This window comes from Rhopalosiphum padi, chromosome 2, assembly GCF_020882245.1.
Source record: "Rhopalosiphum padi isolate XX-2018 chromosome 2, ASM2088224v1, whole genome shotgun sequence".
Lineage (NCBI taxonomy): Eukaryota > Metazoa > Arthropoda > Insecta > Hemiptera > Aphididae > Rhopalosiphum > Rhopalosiphum padi.
In genome coordinates this window covers 44862529-44887975 of record NC_083598.1, presented here as the reverse complement: position 1 = coordinate 44887975, position 25447 = coordinate 44862529, and the positions used below count along the sequence as shown (strand labels likewise).

General features: G+C 32.2%; 1 protein-coding gene across 2 annotated transcripts in view; it reads left to right on the top strand.

Moving 5' to 3' along the window:
- The window catches only part of LOC132919928 (titin), a 30632-nt gene extending 6805 nt beyond the window's left edge, over positions 1-23827 (top strand). Inside the window, exons 2-6 of one of the 2 annotated variants that reach the window (XM_060981874.1) lie at positions 10222-10458; positions 10521-11533; positions 12622-12719; positions 12782-20792; positions 20880-23827. In XM_060981874.1, coding sequence (XP_060837857.1) covers positions 10222-10458; positions 10521-11533; positions 12622-12719; positions 12782-20792; positions 20880-23818 — 12298 coding nt within the window. In that variant the 3' untranslated portion in view covers positions 23819-23827. Of the gene's footprint in view, positions 1-10221; positions 10459-10520; positions 11534-12621; positions 12720-12781 lie in introns of both variants that reach the window. The other variant, XM_060981873.1, reaches the window with a different exon arrangement.
- Positions 23828-25447: the final 1620 nt, after the last annotated feature.

Genomic DNA, 25447 nt, shown 5'->3' with positions numbered 1-25447 from the left:
TAAAAAACGCTGTTATAGAATTATCGGTGTTGGTCAAAATAAATCAAAACTCTATTGTTAAAGACGATATAGCTTAACCGGCCTATAAGGATTGCAGATATAATTTGAAATTTATAAATTCGATTACATTCATTGAATTTGTCGATACCTTATAGTAGGGTTCAATATAATAGGTATACCTACCCACATTAAGATTAACAACAGTTTTAAGTATATATTATTAAAAAATAAAACTTAAAGAAATCGATAAACTTATATTTTTCATAATATGGAGTAGGTACGATTAATTTCATTAATTCAAACATTGCGTATTTTGATATCAATAATACATGATTTTAATTCTTAATCCTTTGGTATTGAATAATTTAATGTAGTTTCATTTAATCGGTTTAAGTTGTAGATTTGGTTTGATAAACTCTAAGGCCCCCCCTCGGTTGCGACGGTACTGAGTTTTTAATCATTGTGCAATCATTTTTGACCAAACCTGCGAATAGTTTCTGTTGCGATCTTAGAAACCCGGTCCTACAAAACGATAAATAAACTAGTGTTTTTTATTATTTTAAATGGTGACGTGCGTGTTTTTTTTGCAAGCAAAACCATTTTAAATGTTTAATGCAGATTATTATTGGACGTATTTCGTCGACATAATTAAAATGAGGGTCACAGGAAAAAGGTCCGGGAGACTGCTACTACCGTTGTTGACGTGTATCATTTTTTACGTTTCGCCGTCGCCGTCGACGTTTATATTATTATTATAGTTATATTATAACTACAGTTGCCGTCTCGCCTCGCCTCGCCGTCCAATGTTTGTCCGTTCTGCATAAAATGCTCGTTTGCAAACCCATTGTTTCATCGTCGTTAAGTCGGGCGTGTACCCATACTTAAAACACAGTGGCTATAGGTCGCGGGCGACCGGTTCTCGTGATAACGCTAAAACCGAAATGAAAAAACGCTCTGGGTTGCCCACTTCCCGGATGAGCGTAGGTATTTCGTACATAATTTTTTCATACATATTTTCACCACATACTTTAGTATACATTACAGCATTATAATATTATACACCATATGCACATCGCACACTCGGTAAATACACACAAATGAGTCGTGTCATAAACGATCAATATTTATTATTATCGATCATCGCGTGGTAAAAACCGACAACGACTGTATATAGCTGATATTATAGCTAATGCTGCTAATGTATTATAATGTGTTTTGTACTTTTGTCAATTGTATAGCTTATGAAATCATTGAGAGCCGTCTGTAGGATGTGTACCTTTTGGGCGGTAATTTTTTGTCATCATTTCGCTGCAAAAAATACGTTTTCGGAATTCACTCCGACGACGATATTAATTATTGTAATATAATATGTACAGCTTGCAACAATATAGTCAAAGTCGACATCATCATTTTTGGTTGATACAGCTATACCTACGTCGTCGCCACGCCGTTTGATATTGTCGGTTTAAACGGGTCGTAGTGTTGCTGCAACACATAATGTTATATTATATTATATACGCATACCTACTAGCACCGATAAAGATTATGTCGACATACGAGTGATTTAGGAGAAAGGATTTGTTCGTCGTTCGGCTAGATCTTGTGCTAAAATGAAACGTTCGTTTAGGAAGTCGGCCAATTAATTTTTGTAAATGTCTATTACGAATTTGCCGTACTTTTTGTATAAAGCCACGCAGCTAATGTTTCTATTATAATTTTTTTTCGTTTTTTAACATGTTGAATAAATCTAAGTAATAACTAATAATGCACGGAAAAATATTTCTTAAGTGGTCAAATTCAATGTTGTAAAAGTTTGTGCACTAGAGCAGAGTTTCGGAAATCCAGCTACACATATGGCAGACCATAGTAATTAACTAAACCACATATTAAATATTTAGACCTCATGACTTCGATCGAGTATTGACGAATTATTAAATTGAAATTACTCTTATTATTTGATTTTATAATCTATAACGAATATTTTTTAAACATTACATCATGTTTACCTAATTTATAATTTACTTTTATCTTTAACTTAACCTAATTTGACATTTTATCTCGTCCAAAAATTTTATCTAATGGACATATTTTTCTGGAAATTATTTCTATTGACATTTTTCAGTAGTAAATCTATAGGTACCTACCATATATGACCGATCGACGGGCGCCACATTACAGATGGTTGGCATTTACTCAATTAGTCATCGGCGTTACACATAAACCAGCCTCCAAGTATATATATATATTTAATAGTTCCATTTACGGTCCGCATATAATCAACTTTTGCGAGGTCAACCCTTTCCGTCGTCGGTCGAATGTATACAAGCGTTTATTGCGCACACATACTCTAAACGTATATTATGTTATATGATGTACGTAGTACATACGTATATTATTGTCGTTCCTACTTGTATGAGCAACGATTTCGACGGGGACTACGACAACCAACTGCTTTCTAACTCGGTTTTTATTATTATTACCGTCAATAAAAGAATAATATATTATTATATACCTATCGTGTTGGATTTGGTCGAACTCTGCTGCAGTGCCGGGAGACATGACAGCCGTCAGCGTGATACAAAGATATTATATAATATATAATATATTATTTATTTATACTTATATACATTATATATTTAACATTTATATACAATTCATCATCAAAACACTTTCACGTTCATTATAAAGTAGACTACGTTTATTCATAAAATCATAATTTTATTTCGTTTCCTTTTCGAAAGCCTTTATATAGCCACGCTGACCATGTGTATGTACTATGCAGTATGCACCTTGTAGACGATCGACTTTCCTGTGTACATATTATCATTATTGTATACTTCCCGTTGCGCAACACTGCAAGATGTTTTAAATCATCTATATACAGCCGCATATATTATAATAATTACATGTGGGTTTTATGACAATGGCATATATAGTGTAGGTAATAGATATTATAAAAAGACGATCTGAGATCTTGGAACCTCGCTTGTCGGATGTTATTCATGAAATAGTTAACACTGCAGTCATTTTGCGATTCGCGAACCATAATAAATATTCATATAACTACATGTAACAAGCGTTATTTTCTTTTATTATAATGCATACCTACATAGTTACTGAAGTAAAAATAGATACAGCTAGTATAATATTATGTAAAATATTTTTGTTGTACACCTCATTAGTTATTTTCCCCTATTTGTTCCGTTTAAAAACAATAATATTGTAATAACGACGAACATATAACGTTGTCAGAAATAATCATACTCATTTTTGCACCAAGTGTTCAATAGTAAAACGTCATTTCCCGCAATGATACGTAGTGAATTAAAAAAGAAAATTAACGATTTCATTAAATGGCTGTTTTGATATAATCGTGTATAATTAAGGATACAAACCGAAGTATTCTTGCAAGGCATATTATATTTATGTTCACTAATTTTTAAGAAATAACTGATAAAATATGAGACCGTTTAATATAGGGCTAAATTAAAATATACAATAGATAGTTTTAATATCATTTGAGAGATCACATTCTTTGCTTCTGAAAAAAATTAAACATATAGGGTACTGTTGTATATAATATTTATAAATCTATTAAATTGCGTCGAAGAAATAAAACTCACCCATCCGGAGGCTAAATGAATAAATCAAAAGTTATTATAAAAAGGAGGGATAGACAAATTGGTGTACAAAAAAAAAAAAACAGTAAAAATGCATTCAATTTTTACTCGGGTATACATCGGTTTGATGAATTATACTTGTTTCTTTATTGCGTGTAAAAATTTTTTAGAATCTAATTTGTTTAAATAAATAGCTCATCAAAATGTATTTTTCCGGTTAACAACAGCTAGCATGCAAGCATTGTATTAGTGTTCGGTATGCTGTAGTAAAAACAATAATTGCTAACGTTTAAACCATTTTTCGGCAAAATGTTGCTGCTATTTAAATGAAAATGAATTTAAAATATTACAATCTTGATTAGTGATCTTATACGTTTCATTAAATATATTTGGGCGCCTATTACTACCAGCTATAACGTTTACCACTGTGTTCGATCTAGTATATGTTGTATTACGTGTGTCCAAGTAAAAACGACCTATGAACAAATTGAGTATCGGTAATCATATGCTTGGTGACTCTCATTTTCAACACTTATTTTGTTTTTAATTATACGATGTATATCATCACTTTAAAAAGTACACGCGCCCGCCGACCACGTGAATTCGCGTATGCCTAGTCGTAATATTATGTGTAAATAATTTCAACCGTGTCTGGCAAAACAAGTTGAGCACGCACATAATACATTAATACGTATATAGATATTGCATATTAAAATATATCGTACATTAGCACGAGCACGAGTCTGTAAATCCGTCAATCGGCTATAGTGTGTGCGGATGTAGTCGACTAACTATTATAGCATTATATTTATTTAGATCTGAACGATTCTCAGCATGCAAATTTGCAGTAATAATTATCAATTTTACAGTGAACACAAAAGTCTAAATTAAATAAAACTTACAGACAGGTAAATTATATTGTTATAATTATTGTGTTATGAAATATTGTGATGAGTAAAATATATTAATTTTTTTTCTTAAAAATGATTTTCTAACGATATTACGATATTACGGTGTACCTAAATGTTGTAATCATTATTACTTATTATAGTCTTGCACATAATGTAATTGGTACATATCGTACGGTGATTTTTCGGACAAAATAATTTGGCTATTCTAATTAGTCGGCAATGCATTTTACTCATTGTATACATCAGTCATGTGTAATGCAATATCCGAAGTTTACTAATAATGCCCACAATGTGCCCTTGATGTACCTAACTATACATAATCGCGTATTGGTCACGGACAATTAAGTTTTAAACTATAAAATGTATTATTTATACTATACTTTACTCGTATATAAATAACAATGCTCTATCACTAAATTAGCATCGAATTCTTAGAGATTTTATTTAATTCATAATCGTATGTAATCATCAAACTACAAGTAGAGTGCCAAAATAATAGTATTAATAAAAAGTTACTTAAAACAATTTTAGATATTCTTATTATTTTCTGCTCTATAATATAATATATTATATATTTATAGGTAGTAACTACTAAATAGTAACGTTGAATGTATTTATCGTGAACATATTTCAGTCTATTCAGTCATATATACGAATGAACGCAAAAGAGGAAGAATTAATTTAGTGGCCATCACTTAGTATGTGTCACTATACTACATGACAAATTAAACACTCATCGCAAAAGGAATTAAATGTATGTCAGTGCGAACAAGAATGTTTCTACTATATGAGTCTACAGTCTAGTTATTTAATTCTTGACATATTTATCCCAGAGATCTTAGTTTATGATTACATATCAATTCTGCGAAGTTCTAGGCTGGGTAACAAATTTAGTATTCTTCAATTGTTTTCTATTGAACATTTTTATGTACGTGTATATTATGTGTGTCTACTTTTTAAATTTTTAACCACATATATTTAATTATTATTATATCTTGTATAGACTAAAGTAATACACCATATAAAATATATTATGAAAAACTTGTTTTGGTTTCTGGTTTAAAATTAATAAAAAACATACACGTTAGTAATCTATCAAAGTATATGTATAACCAATGGCCTTTAGAAGTCGAGTAATAGAAATTAGAAACATAAAATAAAAATCACATAACAGAAAGTATACTAATTTAATAGGAAATACGATGTTAATTAAAATTATGTTTATAACTTATAATAATACAATAGATTAAAAATTTATTTTGATCAAAATAAGTTAGAAATAATTTATAAATCATAAGTACATAAGTAAGTTTGTTAAACAAGTTTAAAAATAAATAATTAATATAATAGAAAATTATTTTTCTTTCATTGTAAGTTAGGTTTCTTTTTTTTATTAAACATTTATCACTAGTTTTAGTTTGTCGTTGTTTGATTACCTAATAGTTTATATTTAACTTGTACCGCGTCATCGAAATTCCAAGTTATTATAATTTATAACTATCCGTAGGTACTGTAATTTATCAATTATTTTATTATTCATGCGTTTTTAAGACTACAATATTGTTCTGTATACAAAATCTATGCCATCATATTCTTAAATGAAAATTGTCACTTACTTTACATATTATTTTAATATTCCTATCCTATTACCCACTTCCAGTAACTATAGTCTATAACCTACCTATCTAAACTACGTTATTGCGTTGTCCCTTTCACTATATCTACATTATGATTACTGTAAATGGTCATTATTCATTTATCAGAGTGAAACCCATTCGTTTGTAGTTTATTTTTTTTGCTGTTATTATTTGAGTCACTTGAGTTACATACAAATTAAATTATCGAAATATTTATTGTAGTGTTATAGAACGGGCGTGATCCGAGTATAGGTACCTACTTATTTACTACGCGTATTCTCATTTTGAACGATTTTAAATGGCCACGATTCCGAGTCACGTTCTAATGAGTTAAACTGCACAATATAAAATATACATTTCGGATGAGAACAAAACGACATTGCCAAATATGAATAAAATATGCCAAATAACTAATTTTTTTTTTAAAAATTTTACAGCTCTTATACATATGAAGAATATATTTTAAGTTTTTAAACAATTTTTCTGACGTAATGTTATATTCTGTTGCATTTCTGTAAACATAATTATTATATATTATAATATATGTATCAAAATATGTTATATTATAATAATTTTTCTTGTCCTTAGAATTTTTTTTGTGTGTATTATGACTAAACAATTTACATTATACTATATAGTGCAGGTACGTGTACTTGCACAGGTACCTACTGTATAGTGTATAGAGATATATACTTACATTTCAAAGCAGTTCTAGTGTTTTGTTTAGTTTTTTGTTTTGTTTTGAATGAGCTTATTATTATGGTTTATCATTACAATTTCATTGATATTGACAATATCGTAACACGGTGTTATAACATTGCAGACACAATTATCTAGCAAGGACTATAATGTGTCAGTTTGATTATTATGATTGAGAATAAAAATATTAAAATGACTTTTTCAGCCTTAGCAACGTGTGACTATTGTTATACCTACCAAGGTTAGTCTATGTATGTATAATAATGACGTTACACTCCGCAGTGCCACACCTCACCCACGGTTATTATTTTTATTTTCTAAAAACCGTCGAGTCTCATTTATCAGTTCTTCAAAGTGCTACAATCGTCACATTTAAAAATATTGGATTTTTTTTTATTATTATTAAATTATACGCAATAATTTTTCAGTTATTTTAACAACAGTCTTCAATGTGGCGTCCATCTAAATAAAAAAAACTTATAATCATGTATATATATATATATATATATATATAATATTATGCTTTTATAAAAACGAATAAAATTATTGTTATTTATTTTCAAAAAAATATTACTTCATTCATTACGACATTACCGGTTGGTACTTTATCTTGTTAACACCATTGATTGTGTTTATACCAACGTTAAACTATAGGTAAATAGATAGCCATACTAACCAGTAATTGTACCTATACAAAAAGTTATTTGCGTGCACTTACAACGTATTATAGCATCTATATCCAAAATACGTAGCCATCATGTAGTTATAGTTATATAAATTTGATTATTTAAATTTGTTTAGTTATTACTTATTATACATTTTATGCAATGCTTTTTAATTATTTAACAGTAATCTTGTACTACTCTGTAGTATACATGCTTCAACACTATGCTTGCCCGTGTTTTTAGCAATTCGGCCCTATAATATTACAGAACGTATAGGAAGTTTTAACAGATACGTTGTTTAATATTACAAATAATGTATTATATACAATATATACATGTTTAAATACGTATAAAATTAAAAAAATGTTATCTGATATGCATATCTAATTCTCAAAATATACGACTTTACTAGGACATTAATGACAATAAAAATGATCAATGGTGGCACGTTCATTTTTACAGAAATTGTAAAATTAATTTCATTAATTACCAAGTATTTAATGAATTTGCTATACAATTTCTAACACAATATTTACACTTAGATTTAACTGATATCCTATGCCCATTAAATGAAAGACCTGATACTAATTGTATGTACAAGTATCATTATTAAACTTATATGTGTATCCGATTACTTTAAAAACAGAGTTTCAGGTTTTTTATATGTATCGACCTGTAGCTTTAACTGATTATTATTTTCTTGTTTTATTATTATGATTTGTGTAATGGGATCCTTCACTGTTTTTTTGTTTGAGATTTCCAAACAGAACGTGTAAGGAAACAATACAAGTAAAATTTATTGAAACATTATCTCTTTTGCCAATATTATAATATGCTAGTGACAGTTTAAAGTATTCATATTAGATTAAAACGAATATGTCAATAAGCAATATCTACCCAAGGTAAAATATTAACACTAGCTTAGGTAATACATTACTATACATTAGTAATTTAACAAATATGTTTTTTTACAGAAATAATAATTAGTAAAGCGATATAATATATTATTATTTATCTTAATGTTTAGCCAATAACTCATATAGTTCATAATATATTGTTACAACTAAAAATAAATCACGAAAGAATTTTTTTAGACAGTATATTTTATCTGCAATATATACTGTTGTAAGTTGTATACTTGTATAGAATACAAATTTACTTTATTATTTATAATATTTGTTTTGTTGACAACAGAAAATAAAGTATACAATATGTTCAAATAAATATGTGATTTTATGTCTATTTAGTTATTAGTTATATTATTATTATTTTATTATAAAATAAGAAATTCTTAGCCTATAGGATATCTAGGTATATTTATAAATAATACAAAATAATAAGTTTTAACAAGATGATTATAAATAAAAATATATTAACAGGTATTTATACATGTGATTTATCATTTACTATTATGTACAGATTGTAGAACAAATAATAATAAAAAAAAAATATGGAAAAATAATAGACGTACTAAGGATAGTAGATACAGTAATAGGTTAGGATATAGAGTTATATTATATTATATTATTAATTAACTAGTTATAAAAGAAATTTATTGGTCCGGGATAATGAACCATATTATATCAATGATAATAATATGGTGTAAACATTCCGGTGCAATTTTTTTTATACTGTTTTAGATCAAAAACGTTTTTGTTAATGTGTATATTACTTCACTAGTGTACCTACCTATTAGATACATCGACACGAATTCATGTTATTTTTAGTATCATGTGAATTTCATTAGTTTTTAAACAATGAATGATTTTCTTTTATTATTGCAGATTATCCGAAATAATTTTGTATAAAATATTGTATCTTTATTGAAGATTCTTTAAACAGTTTGAACAATAGTTTGACATACAGTCTACATTTTGGGGAGGGATAAATTTAATTGTCATGTAAATTATTTGTAATATTGTTATTGTATTTTTTTGTTAAATTTATTTTATTAAAAAAACATATTACACTGATATATAAAAAAATTTGTCTTCAAAAATTACATATTTTTTTTATAGTACGTTTGTTTGAATTTTTTATCGTGCATAGTATCAATATTTTAGATAAATGATTTAGTTTTGCTGATTTTATATTGTTTCCTGATACGAGAATGTTGCTTGAAAATTAAATTATTAAATTTTAAAAATGATTGCTTTATTTAAAGACAATACACACAATACCAATACTTGGATAAATTTAATTTAATTAATTAAATCACACATTAACGTAAACATAAAATATGTTATGTTTTTACAAGTTAGGTATACAAATAAAATAATAAAAATAGAATTGACTATATCAATAGAATTGTACGAATATAAAAAAATTGTTTTACTACCATTAATAACATTCTGAAAGATAGATTATTTTGTGTTTAATGTTATATGCATACTTGATGGCAAAAAACTATTAAATTAACATCGATGTTTGGCTATACAGTGCGTACAATTGGTGCAAGCGGTTCAGTACCCTATTGATTAGTCTGTATACAAATTCGTAAACGTGTATTACTACATTTTACATTACCTTTTAAAGAATTTCCACGTAGTTTGCATTGGTGTACCTAAATAACTAGTACATAAAAATAATTACTACTTTTAGTTAGCCAGCAATATTTTTCATAGACATTAGTATATGCTTTAAAAAGTATTCATATCTTATATAAAAAATTTTTATTTCATATTTAAAGACGTCATCGATGTCCGCATACACCTGGAACAGATAGGTCTCCACTAGATTTGGAGCCTATATCGTCTCCAAAAATATCAAGGACTAAAGAAGAATATCAGCCAATACCATTCGACCGCGTTGAAAGGCCTAGTTTGCAAAGACTTAATACAGAATTAACTCTAACCGAAGGAAAAATTGAATCTACTACGGCCTACAGGTCGGAGTTTGAGGGAAAATATGCAGAACGTCAAGCCCGGTAATAATAATTTTAAAATAATTATACAATTGAATTCTTATTGATGTTTTTGTTTATGATAGATATAAAATGGAAGATCAACTTCATCTCGAAGGTGAATATTCTCCACAAAGAAAACAAGAATATACGGGACTTCCTGGTGATCGTTATTTATCACGTAAGCCACAAGATAACTTAAAACCTGAAGGAGATTTTGAAAGACCTACTCGTGAAAAAGTGACACCGGCAGAGCGACCAAAACCGATAAAACCTAGCGATAATTTGATGCCAGAGGGTGATTTTGAAAGACCACAACCGTCGAAGTATGGGCCCGGCGAGAGAGCGCCAATCGTTAAACATCCGGACAATTTAAAACCTGAAGGCGAATTTGAAAGACCAATTCGTGAAAAAGTGACACCAGCAGAACGACCAAAACCGATAAAACCTAGTGATAATTTGAAGCCAGAGGGTGACTTCGAAAGACCTCAACCATCGAAATACGGGCCCGGTGAGAGAGCGCCAATCGTCAAACATCCGGACAATTTAAAACCTGAAGGCGAATTTGAAAGACCAATTAAATCTAAAATAGAACCAGGAGAACGTCCAATACCGTTTAAGCCAAGTGACAATTTAAAGCCAGAAGGTAATTTCGAGCGGCCAACACCTACAAAAGTGCAACCTGCTGATCGACAAAAGCCAATTAGACCAAAAGATAATTTACGACCTGAAGGTGAATTTGAAAGGCCTGTACCATCTCAATATGGACCAGGTGACCGAGCACCAATAGTTAAGCATCCAGATAATCTTAAACCTGAAGGAGACTTTGATAGGCCCGAACCTAACAAATATGCACCTGGTGATCGTGCGCCTATAGTAAAACATCCAGACAATTTAAAATCTGAAGGAGATTTTGATAGACCAGAACAACCCAAAGCACCAAAAAGAGGAGAAAGAGCACCTACTAAGAAACCTATTGACAATTTACGACCAGAAGGTGAATTTTACGGAGAAAGAACAGTAACAAAAATCGTTAAAGGAGAAAGAGCTGAAATTCGAAGACACGAAGACCAATTAGTAATTGGTGGAGAATTTACAGGTAAATTATTTTATTATTCACAATTCAAACCAGAAATTTTAAATAACCACGCTGTTAAAAAACTACCAAAGAAAAATTAAGAAACAATACATAAAAAATGATTGACTAATTGATTAATATTTAATAAGTTTTTGTGATTAATAAGTATCTAATACTTAATAAAATATATAAAATATTATTTTTATGCTTGAATAATTAACATTATAGTATACAAATTATAAATAGGTTCATAGATTTATGAGGGAGACTAGTGTAATACATGAAATATCAATTTTAAAATTTGACATCTTGAATAAATTTTTAGCTGTTATCTATTGAAGATTTAGATAAATACTGAATATTAACTTATAGACTAGTTTAAAATAAAATAATAAAATAAATTATTTTACTCTAGGTAGTAAGCAAAATTATATTAATTATTTTTTAAAATTGTGATAAATAAACTTAGGAATGAAATAACCAATTTTACAAATAAAAGATTAATTAATTTTGTAATTTAGGATTAAAAATATTATGTAATAGTTATACTTAATTGGGAATTTCAAATGTATATTTAAAACTATTTTTTTTTAATTCGATATTTTTATTACGACGCTTTCATTAAGATCGTATTAAAAAATATAAATATTTCTAAATAATGCGAAAAAAAACATGTTATTAAAAGCTAACTTTAAGTATGTTTAGACATACAATCATATAATGATTATATTCTTAATACTTCGAAATAATAAGTTATTTTATTATTTATTATTCATACAATAATACTACAGTAGAGCGTTGATTATCTGTATATCAATCGTTATTTGCATTATAAAGTTTGAGAATTTATGAACTATATTATTTTAAACACATATTTATATTAATTCTTTTAGCAATACATACTTTACTGTATCATGTTATACATAGAATAAACATTAGTTTAAATTTTAATTATGTTAAATATTTAAATTTAGTACATATAAATGATAAACTGTACATAATTTCTATAATTACTTAAATTAAAGAAAATAAAAATATTAATTTATCAATTAAAACATTAATTATTTATGCATTCAAAATATTTATTTATTTATGATTTTATATTATAGATACCACTACACAAAGAATGGAGTTTACAGGAGAATCAACTGAACGACCAAGAATGATACGTAGAAATACATGGACCAAACTAGAAGGAGATATTTTGGTAAAAATAAATTAAATATTTAAACAATGTTAAAAACTAAACAATGTAATTATATTTTATAGGTAGTACCAAAAAATAAAGAAGATTACCCAGAACGTCCAGTGGTCCGATATGAAAAAGGAAAAAAGAAAACTGATACATTGAATATAACAACAGGTGAATTTTATTCGAACACATCATCTCAAGAAGCTTATCAACGACATGATATGCAAAAAACCGAAATCATAAAGAAACGAACAGACAATTTGATATGCGAGGGAGAAATGTCTTTTGAAACTTCACGAATGGCCGATTACTCAGCAAAAACGACAGAATTAGAAAAACCGGTAAGGCGACGTACTTGGACTAAACAAGATGGAGAAATATACTTCCAAACTACAACTTCAGAAGTGTTTAAACATCATAACGAAACAAATATAAGACATAATATCAAAAAACACACGGATAATATAACTATTGAAGGAAAATTTGATGATAGAACACATTCTAAGGAACAATTCAAGAACATACACACCGAGAGGTCAATACAAAAAAAACCAATAGATAATTTAAAACCTGAAGGTGAATTTGATCGTCCACAAAAAGAAAAATATAAGCCATCAGAAAGACCTAAACAAATAAAGCCATCCGACAATTTAAAACCAGAAGGTAAGTTTGAACGCCCGAAACAAAAAGATTACAAAACAGCAGAAAGACCAAAACAAATTAAACCGCAAGACAATCTTAAACCTGAAGGCGATTTTGAAAGACCAAAAGAAGAAAAGTTTACGCCGAGTGAAAGACCGTCACCATTTAAACCATCAGACAATTTGAAACCAGAAGGAAAATTTGAACGACCCATAAATGAAAAGTATAAACCAAGTGAGCGACCAACACCATTTAAACCTAATGATAATTTGAAACCAGAAGGAGAATTTGAAAAACGTTTGCCACAGAAGGTTGGTCCTGGTGATCGTGCTCCAATCGTTAAACCTAAAGACAATTTGTATCCAGAAGGTGAATTCCAACGACCAAAGTATGATGAATTCCAACCATCCAAAAGACCCAAACAGGTCAAACCACAAGACAATTTATATCCTGAAGGCGATTTCGAACGTCCAGAATATCCAGAATATTCTCCATCTGAAAGACCAAAACAGTTTAAGCCTACAGACAATCTAAAACCTGAAGGTGAATTCGAAAGACCAGTTTATGAAAAATTCAAACCTAGTGAACGCCCTACAGCTTTTAAACCAAGTGACAATTTAAAACCTGAAGGTGAGTTCGAAAAACGTACTCCGCAGAAGGTTGGTCCTGGTGATCGTGCTCCAATCGTTAAGCCTAAAGATAATTTGTATCCAGAGGGAGAGTTTCAGCGACCTAAGCCAAATGATTATCACCCATCTGAAAGACCCAAACAGGTTAAACCACAAGACAATTTGTACCCTGAAGGTAATTTCGAAAGACCAGAATATCCAGAGTATTCGCCATCGGAAAGGCCAAAACAGTTTAAGCCAACAGATAATCTAAAACCGGAAGGTGATTTTGAAAGACCAGTAAATGAAAAATTCAAACCCGGTGAACGTCCTGCCGCTTTTAAACCAACTGATAATTTAAAACCTGAAGGTGAATTTGAAAAACGAACTCCACAAAAAGTTGGTCCAGGAGATCGTGCTCCAATCGTAAAACCTAAAGATAATTTATATCCCGAAGGAGAATTTCAGCGACCAACACCTGAAGAATTCCAGCCATCTGAAAGACCTAAGCAAGTTAAGCCTCAAGACAATCTATTTCCAGAAGGGACTTTCGATCGCCCTGAGTTACCTCAATATTCACCATCTGAGAGACCAAAACAATTTAAACCAACAGACAATCTTAAACCAGAAGGTGATTTTGAAAGACCAGTTTATGAAAAATTCAAACCCAGTGAACGTCCTGTCGCTTTTAAACCAACTGATAATTTAAAACCTGAAGGTGAATTTGAAAAACGTACGCCACAAAAAGTTGGTCCAGGTGATCGTGCTCCAATCGTCAAACCTAAAGATAATTTGTATCCAGAAGGAGAATTCCAAAGACCGAAGCCAGATGATTATCAACCATCTGAAAGACCCAAACAGGTTAAACCACAAGACAATTTGTACCCTGAAGGTAATTTCCAAAGACCAGAATATCCAGAGTATTCACCATCTGAAAGACCAAAACAATTTAAACCAACAGACAATCTTAAACCAGAAGGTGATTTCGAACGTCCTGTACATGAGAAGTTCAAACCTAGTGAACGCCCAACGCCATTTAAACCATCGGATAACCTTAAACCTGAAGGAGAATTTGAAAAGCGGATACCGCAGAAGGTTGGCCCTGGAGAACGGGCACCAGTTGTTAAACCAAAAGACAATTTATTCCCAGAAGGTGAATTTGAAAGGCCAGAACATCCCGAGTATTCACCATCTAAAAGACCAGAACAATTTAAACCTTCCGATAATCTTAAACCAGAAGGAGATTTCGAACGTCCTGTACATGAGAAGTTTAAACCTAGTGAGCGTCCAACGCCGTTTAAACCATCGGATAATCTAAAACCCGAAGGTGAATTTGAAAGAAAGAAACCAGATGAATTCTATCCAGCTGAAAGAGTTAAACAAGTGAAACCCCAAGATAATTTATACCCAGAAGGCAATTTCGAACGCCCTGAGTATCCAGAATATTCACCATCAGAAAGACCTAAACAATTCAGACCTACAGATAATTTAAAACCCGAAGGCGAATTTGAGCGGCCTGTACATGAAAAATTCAAACCTAGTGAACGGCCAGCTGCATATAAACCTTCGGATAACTTAAAGCCGGAAGGTGAATTTGATAGAAGAAAGCCAGAAGAATTCAAACCTGCAGAAAGAGTGAAACAAGTCAAACCACAAGATAATTTGTTTCCAGAAGGTAGTTTTGATCGTCCAGATTTACCTGAATATTCACCGTCTGAAAGGCCAAAACAATTTAAGCCCACAGACAATTTAAAACCTGAAGGTGAATTCGAACGTCCGATTCACGAGAAGTTCAAACCCAGTGTACGTCCAACACCATTTAAACCATCTGATAATTTAAAACCAGAGGGAGAGTTTGAAAAGCGTACTCCGCAGAAAGTTGGTCCTGGAGATCGTGCTCCAATTGTTAGGCCAAAAGATAATTTGTATCCAGAAGGTGAATTCCAAAGACCAATACCTGAGGAATTCCAGCCTTCTGAAAGACCGAAGCAAGTTAAGCCACAAGACAATCTATATCCTGAAGGTGATTTTGAACGACCAGAGCATCTAGACTATAAATCATCTGAAAGACCGAAACAATTTAGGCCTACGGATAATTTAAAACCTGAAGGTGATTTTGAACGACCTGTTTATGAAAAATTCAAACCTAGTGAACGTCCTGCCGCTTTTAAACCTACAGATAATTTAAAACCTGAAGGTGAATTTGAAAAACGTAAGCCACAAAAAGTTGGTCCTGGTGATCGTGCTCCAATCGTAAAACCTAAAGATAATTTGTATCCAGAAGGAGAATTCCAAAGACCGAAGCCAGATGATTATCAACCATCTGAAAGGCCCAAACAGGTTAAACCACAAGACAATTTGTACCCTGAAGGTAATTTCGAAAGACCAGAATATCCAGAGTATTCGCCATCAGAAAGGCCAAAACAGTTTAAGCCAACAGATAATCTAAAACCGGAAGGTGATTTTGAAAGACCAGTATATGAAAAATTCAAACCCAGTGAACGTCCTGCCGCTTTTAAACCAACTGATAATTTAAAACCTGAAGGTGAATTTGAAAAACGTACTCCACAAAAAGTTGGTCCAGGAGATCGAGCTCCAATCGTTAAGCCCAAAGATAATTTGTATCCCGAAGGAGAATTTCAGCGACCAACACCTGAAGAATTCCAGCCATCTGAAAGACCTAAGCAAGTTAAGCCTCAAGACAATCTATTTCCAGAAGGGACTTTCGATCGCCCTGAGTTACCTCAATATTCACCATCTGAGAGACCAAAACAATTTAAACCAACAGACAATCTTAAACCAGAAGGTGATTTTGAAAGACCAGTTTATGAAAAATTCAAACCCAGTGAACGTCCTGCCGCTTTTAAACCAACTGATAATTTAAAACCTGAAGGTGAATTTGAAAAACGTACCCCACAAAAAGTTGGTCCAGGTGATCGTGCTCCAATCGTCAAACCTAAAGATAATTTGTATCCAGAAGGAGAATTCCAAAGACCGAAGCCAGATGATTATCAACCATCTGAAAGACCCAAACAGGTTAAACCACAAGACAATTTGTACCCTGAAGGTAATTTCCAAAGACCAGAATATCCAGAGTATTCACCATCTGAAAGACCAAAACAATTTAAACCAACAGACAATCTTAAACCAGAAGGTGATTTCGAACGTCCTGTACATGAGAAGTTCAAACCTAGTGAACGCCCAACGCCATTTAAACCATCGGATAACCTTAAACCTGAAGGAGAATTTGAAAAGCGGATACCGCAGAAGGTTGGCCCTGGAGAACGGGCACCAGTTGTTAAACCAAAAGACAATTTGTTCCCCGAAGGTGAATTTGAAAGGCCAGAACATCTCGAGTATTCAGCATCTAAAAGACCAGAACAATTTAAACCTTCCGATAATCTTAAACCAGAAGGAGATTTCGAACGTCCTGTATATGAGAAGTTCAAACCCAGTGAGCGTCCAACGCCGTTTAAACCATCGGATAATCTGAAACCCGAAGGTGAATTTGAAAGAAAGAAACCAAAAGAATTCCATCCAGCTGAACGTGTTAAACAAGTTAAACCCCAAGATAATTTATACCCAGAAGGCGATTTCGAACGTCCTGATTATCCAGAATATTCACCATCTGAAAGACCAAAACAATTCAAGCCTACTGACAATCTAAAACCTGAAGGCGATTTCGAACGTCCTGTATATGAGAAGTTCAAACCCAGTGAGCGTCCCGCTCCATACAAACCTAGTGATAATTTAAAACCAGAAGGTGAATTTGAAAAACGTACACCACAGAAGGTTGGTCCTGGAGAACGGGCACCAGTTGTTAAACCAAAAGACAATTTGTTCCCAGAAGGTGAATTTGAAAGGCCAGAACATCCCGAGTATTCACCATCTAAAAGACCAGAACAATTTAAACCTTCCGATAATCTTAAACCAGAAGGAGATTTCGAACGTCCTGTACATGAGAAGTTTAAACCTAGTGAGCGTCCAACGCCGTTTAAACCATCGGATAATCTGAAACCCGAAGGTGAATTTGAAAGAAAGAAACCAGATGAATTCCATCCAGCTGAAAGAGTTAAACAAGTGAAACCCCAAGATAATTTATACCCAGAAGGCGATTTCGAACGCCCTGATTATCCAAAATATTCACCATCTGAAAGACCAAAACAATTCAAGCCTACTGACAATCTAAAACCTGAAGGCGATTTCGAACGTCCTGTATATGAGAAGTTCAAACCTAATGAACGTCCTGCTGCATTTAAACCATCTGATAATCTAAAACCTGAAGGGGAATTTCAGAAGCGTATACCAGATGAGTTCAAGCCTTCTGAACGACCGAAGCAAGTTAAGCCTCAAGACAATTTGTTTCCAGAAGGGACTTTTGAGCGCCCTGAATATCCAGAATATTCTCCTTCCGAAAGGCCGAAACAATTCCGTCCAAGTGATAATCTTAAACCGGAAGGAGATTTCGAAAGACCAGTTTATGAAAAGTTCAAACCTAGTGAACGACCTACACCGTTTAAGCCATCTGATAACCTTAAACCTGAAGGTGAATTTGAAAAACGTACTCCACAAAAAGTTGGTCCAGGAGATCGAGCTCCAATCGTTAAGCCCAAAGATAATTTGTATCCTGAAGGCGAATTCCAACGACCAAAACCTAAAGAATTCCAGCCATCTGAAAGACCTAAGCAAGTTAAGCCACAAGACAATCTATTTCCGGAAGGGACTTTTGAACGTCCAGAATATCCAGAATATTCTGCTTCCGAAAGACCGAAACAATTCCGTCCAAGTGATAATCTTAAACCGGAAGGAGATTTCGAAAGACCAGTTTATGAAAAGTTCAAACCTAGTGAACGACCTACACCGTTTAAGCCATCTGATAACCTTAAACCTGAAGGTGAATTTGAAAAACGTACTCCACAAAAAGTTGGTTCAGGAGATCGAGCTCCAATCGTTAAGCCCAAAGATAATTTGTATCCTGAAGGCGAATTCCAACGACCAAAACCTAAAGAATTCCAGCCATCTGAAAGACCTAAGCAAGTTAAGCCACAAGACAATCTATTTCCGGAAGGGACTTTTGAACGTCCAGAATATCCAGAATATTCTGCTTCCGATAGACCGAAACAATTCCGTCCATGTGATAATCTTAAACCGGAAGGAGATTTTGAAAGACCAGTATATGAAAAATTCAAACCCAGTGAACGTCCTGCCGCTTTTAAACCAACTGATAATTTAAAACCTGAAGGTGAATTTGAAAAACGAACTCCACAAAAAGTTGGTCCAGGAGATCGCGCTCCAATCGTTAAGCCCAAGGATAATTTGTACCCTGAAGGTGAATTCCAACGACCAAAACCTAATGAATTCCAGCCATCTGAAAGACCTAAGCAAGTTAAGCCACAAGACAATCTATTTCCAGAAGGGACTTTTGAACGTCCAGAATATCCAGAATATTCTTCTTCCGAAAGACCAAAACAATTCCGTCCATGTGATAATCTTAAACCGGAGGGAGATTTCGAAAGACCAGTTTATGAAAAGTTCAAACCAAGTGAACGACCTACACCGTTTAAGCCATCTGATAACCTTAAACCTGAAGGTGAATTTGAAAAACGTACTCCACAAAAAGTTGGTCCAGGAGATCGCGCTCCAATCGTTAAGCCCAAGGATAATTTGTACCCTGAAGGTGAATTCCAACGACCAAAACCTAATGAATTCCAGCCATCTGAAAGACCTAAGCAAGTTAAACCACAAGACAATTTGTTTCCCGAAGGTTCTTTTGACCGTCCTGATTATCCAGAATATTCCCCAGCTGAAAGACCGAAACAATTTCGACCAAACGACAATCTTAAACCAGAAGGTGAATTTGAAAAGCGCACGCCGCAGAAGGTTGGTCCCGGAGAACGGGCACCAGTTGTTAAACCAAAAGATAATTTGTTCCCTGAAGGAGATTTTGAAAGACCAGAACAACAAGAGTATTCACCATCTGAAAGACCAAAACAATTTAAACCTTCCGATAATCTTAAACCAGAGGGAGATTTTGAACGTCCTGTACACGAGAAGTTCAAACCTAGTGAACGTCCTGCTGCATTTAAACCCAGTGATAATTTGAAACCCGAAGGTGAATTTGAAAAACGTACTCCACAGAAGGTTGGTCCTGGTGATCGTGCTCCAATCGTTAAACCTAAAGACAATTTGTATCCAGAAGGTGATTTTGAAAAACGTGTTCAACAAAAAGTGGGTCCTGGTGACAGAGCTCCTATTGTCAAACCTAAGGACAATCTGTATCCTGAAGGTTTATTAGACACATCATATGTTAAAAACAAATCTGAAGTAACTGTAGGTGATAGAGCTGCTATTCACATTCATGAAGATAATTTAAAGCTGACTGGAGAACACACTATTTTTAAGAAAGATGACTTTACGCGTAAAACTGCTATACGTTCTGAAATAGTTAAGCATGACGATAATCTTAAAATCGAAGGTGAACTTATAGATAATTTTAAACGAACTGATTTCTCAGCTACTAGAGGGGAACGATCCGAAATTTTTCACAGAGAAGACAATTTAAGAATTGAAGGTGAATTTATTGATATGCGTTCAAGAAATGATTACAGTAAACATGTTGTGAACAGAGTAACTTCTATATCAAAACATGAAGACAACCTTAGAATGGAAGGTGCTTTTGAAAAGCGTGAAAAAGTATCCTTTGTTTCTGCTGAAAGACCTAATCAAATTAGGCATCCAGATAATTTAAGACCAGAAGGCGAATTTGAAAAACGTACTCATCAAACAATTGGACCAGGTGATAGAGCTCCTATTGTTAGGCCCAAAGATAATCTTAAACCTGAAGGAGAATTTGATAGACCATCTCCAGATAAGTATAAATCTGGTGAACGACCTAAACAAATTATACATCCAGATAATTTAAGACCTGAAGGTGAATTTGATAGACCTTCTTTAGATAATTATACACCGGGTGAACGACCTAAACAAATTAGGCATCCAGATAATTTAAGACCAGAAGGTGAATTTGAAAAACGTACTCATCAAACAATTGGACCAGGTGATAGAGCTCCTATTGTTAAGCCCAGAGATAATCTCAAACCTGAAGGTGAATTTGATAGACCGTCTCCAGATAAGTATAAATCTGGTGAACGACCTAAACAAATTAGGCATCCAGATAATTTAAGACCAGAAGGTGAATTTGATAGACCTTCTTTAGATAATTATAGACCAGGTGAACGACCAAAACAAATTAGACATCCAGATAACTTAAAACCAGAAGGTGAATTTGATAGACCATCTCAACAAAGTTACGGACCGGGTGAGCGACCAAAACAAATTAGACATCCAGATAACTTAAGACCTGAAGGTGAATTTGATAGACCGTCTTCAGATAATTATAGACCAGGTGAACGACCAAAACAAATTAAACATCCAGATAACTTAAAACCAGAAGGTGAATTTGATAGACCATCTCAACAAAGTTACGGACCGGGTGAGCGACCAAAACAAATTAGACATCCAGATAACTTAAGACCTGAAGGTGAATTTGATAGACCGTCTTCAGATAATTATAGACCAGGTGAACGACCAAAACAAATTAAACATCCAGATAACTTAAAACCAGAAGGTGAATTTGATAGACCATCTCAACAAAGTTACGGACCGGGTGAGCGACCAAAACAAATTAGACATCCAGATAACTTGAGACTAGAAGGTGAATTTGAAAAACGTACTCATCAAACAATTGGACCTGGTGATAGAGCACCTATTGTAAAACCTAAGGATAATTTAAAACCGGAAGGCGCATTTGATAGACCATCTCAACAAAGTTACGGACCGGGTGAGCGACCAAAACAAATTAGACATCCAGATAACTTAAAATCAGAAGGTAATTTTGAAAAACGACTCGTACAAAAAGTGACTGTAGGTGAGAGGACTGTTGCTTATAAACCTCAAGATAATTTGCGGATGGAAGGAGAATTTGAAAAAAGAGATCGAACTTACACAGTTCGAAAGGTTGAACAAGCTGTAGTCAGAAAGCATGAGGATAATTTGAAAATTGAAGGAACAATGCACTTTACAAACAAAAACATACATTCCAATCATAAATCATTAGATACTGGATATTCTCAAAAAATAACTGAAAATAATCAAACTACAGAAGATCACAAACAGATAAATCAAGTGGCAAAATCACATTCCTCTTCAAAAACAGAAAATTATTCTTCAGTACATAAACATCAGCAGAGCAGTACAAATACTAGAAAGCATATTGAATCTCAAATTTCTTTAGGGGATCATGTTAAAGATTCAAATACAAATGAAAAAATTAGTGTCAAATACGGACAATCACAATTTGAAGGAGAACTTAGACAATCAGCCGAATCACAAAACGTTGAAAATCGTGTTACTAAACAATCATCTGATTCTTCATTCCAAAGAAGCTCAAAATCAGAAGAACACTTTGGTACAGTAGAAAGAAAAAAATGGGAAACTTCTCAAAAGAGAGATTATTTAAAGGGATCAGTAACAGATTTAAGCAGTACTAAAAATGCATCATTATCGAAGCAAAGAATAAACCAGACAAACGATCAAAGATATTCGGATAATACAACTCGTCAACATTCATCCAATCATTATACTCATATGTCTTCACAAAATGTTAGCAGTTTAAATCAGCGGCATGAAATAAAAAGTGAACATATTTACTCTTCACGCCCATCCGAAGAAACTAGAGGACAAATGAATCACGATAGACTACAAAATGATAATCCTGTTGATAGAGTACAAACTACACATCATAAATATGGGCATTTGAATAATAATGATAGTCAAAATTATTCATCGCAACATAGAACTCTTCAAAACATTAGTCAGTCTAGTCACAAACACACCAATGAAACCAGTGGTCAAAACTATAAGCAGAGCACTACTAATAGCAATTCGAAGATTAGTGAACAAATTCGACGCCCCGAAAGTTTTGTTATAAATCTGTCTGACGATAAAACAACAAATAACCGAAATGTATCATCTGTAGAGCAGCGTTCTGAACACTATTCAAATAATCAGACGAGTAAAGTTCATAAAACCGAAGTAGGAAGACAATCGTTGATTAGCGGAAATATCAACGAAAATAACTCGATTAGCCGTGATTATTCTTCGGGTCTGCGTTCAAGCAAATCAGCTGTATCGAATGAACATTTAAACAAAAGCAACCGGTACGAGACCAGCAGCCAAAATAGAAATGAATACAATCGGGACCATTCTCAATCACTTTCGTCACAACAAAAATCCGAGCAGTCTACAAATCGTTCACACGGCACCGAAGTAAAAAGTTATTCCACTGCAACATACAGGAAGTCTTTGCATAGCACTAGTTCCAACGTGTTGAATATCGACTCGTCCGTGTTTGATCGGAAAACCCGAAATGACCAATCTCATCACCGTAAGTCCATAATAAGTTCGAACACCGATCTGAGTAACTCAGTGTTGCACCGCAAAGGAGACGTGACACATATCGAAGCACCTCATTATACTTCTTCAGCGGCTGCTGCTCAGAGGAAGAGTATCAACACTTTGGACTCTACATTCGTGATATCACCTCCTGACAACCGGAACAGTATTAGCGCTATGCACCGTCAAGACAGGGTGTCGAGGTCGTCCACAAACAGGTCACATATCAGTCTCGGCGATTCGTCAATGGAGTCGAGTACTAGTCATTACAGAAACGAATACAAACCGAGAGTGAGTGGCCCATGTCCTGTGCCGTTAATTGAAAGAAATCAAGCACCTTTCAGACACACCCGTGATACGAAAACGCACAAATTCTATAAGTCGACTACAACAGACGGAGATCGTAAATAAACTTTCTAGGTTAGTAAATCATGTTTATATATTTTATTAAAATCAAAAAATAGTTTATCACTTACCTACTTGGATACTAGATCATAAATCGTACCTTTTCGTATTTTATTCGTCATCATACGTATAAAATAAAATTACCAGTCTGGAGTTGAGGAGGGGAGAGTGTCTTCGTAGTTTTTCATTCAATTCCTTAATATAAATAAGTAATCAAAATATGTCTATTGACAAAAATTTTTATACAGGTAAATTATGATATATTTTTTAAATAAGACAAAAAGATATATACAACTTTAATTGCTATTCGCAATTTATTTTTTTAATATTTATATTCCCATTATTTATCATATACTACGTTTGACTGTCGAAATAAATATTTTAATAATATACAAAAATCACATACAACCAACAATTTTAGATAGTTAAATTTACTGTTACAAAAACATTAACAATTGGATCATAGTAAAGTGAAATTGTATTGTTGATACCAAACTCTTTATAATGTAATCTAATCTAAAATAAAACTAATTTATATTTTGTTTTAGAAAAGAAATGAAACGGATTCAGAACTAAATACTCGACATTTATAATTAAAAAGAGCTTGAACTATATTCTACTAATAAATATTTAATTTAAAAATCAAATCGCAAAAAATAATTAAAAACCATTTGATTTTTATTATATTAAGAAATTGTATCTCTTTGAATATTATAAATTATATGAACTAATGATAAAATATTTTGTAAAAATCACAAGGTCATTTTTTGTCTAGAATCATTAGATAAAACTGTGAAAAAAAAATTAATGACAACGGATACTAAAATAATTAAAAGGAGAAACATTAAATATTGTAATATTTTATAATTGTAAATGTGCCGTATCCAATATAAAGACAAATATATCGTATTTTTCTACAACAGTGACGTGAAAAAATCAAAATAACAATTTTAAAAGTTATGGATAAACGTCTATTTTGATTATTTTTATAAGAAAAAATAAGAGTACCTAAAAAAAATAAACTCTTATAAAAACTGAATTGATAAATGTTATACAGTTCATAATGACTAATGTTTCTTCGACATAATAATAAACCCAATATCTGTAGAAAATATGTATCTGTTGATTTTCATTTGCTCACCATTATTTCGAGACAAAAAATGTTACCAGTGTTTTAACAATTACTTATTAAATTATTATAATTTATAATAACCATTAAAATTAAATCTAACACGAAGTCACCTACAAAATACTTGTTAAATTATAGAAGAGCTTTAAATAATCATGTTTTATCCAAGACTAATACTTAATTTTAATATATATGTATATATATTTATATACTGTGATTTTGTTAATTTATTTTATGTATTGAAAAATGTATTTAATGAGCTGTGATATCTACTTATGAATTTTACAAACTCTACAAATTCTTAAAAATTGATTGTATTATTTTTATTACATAACTCAAGTATTCAATAAGCTACTACTTTATTATTCTTTATATTATTTTATGTTATAATTGTTGTATTAATAAAATTGTTTTCAGTTAAAATTAAATAAACTATACAAAATCTGAAACTAACAAATAAAAGTAACTTTTTGCTATTGTTTTGAAAAGATTTAAATAAACGACAA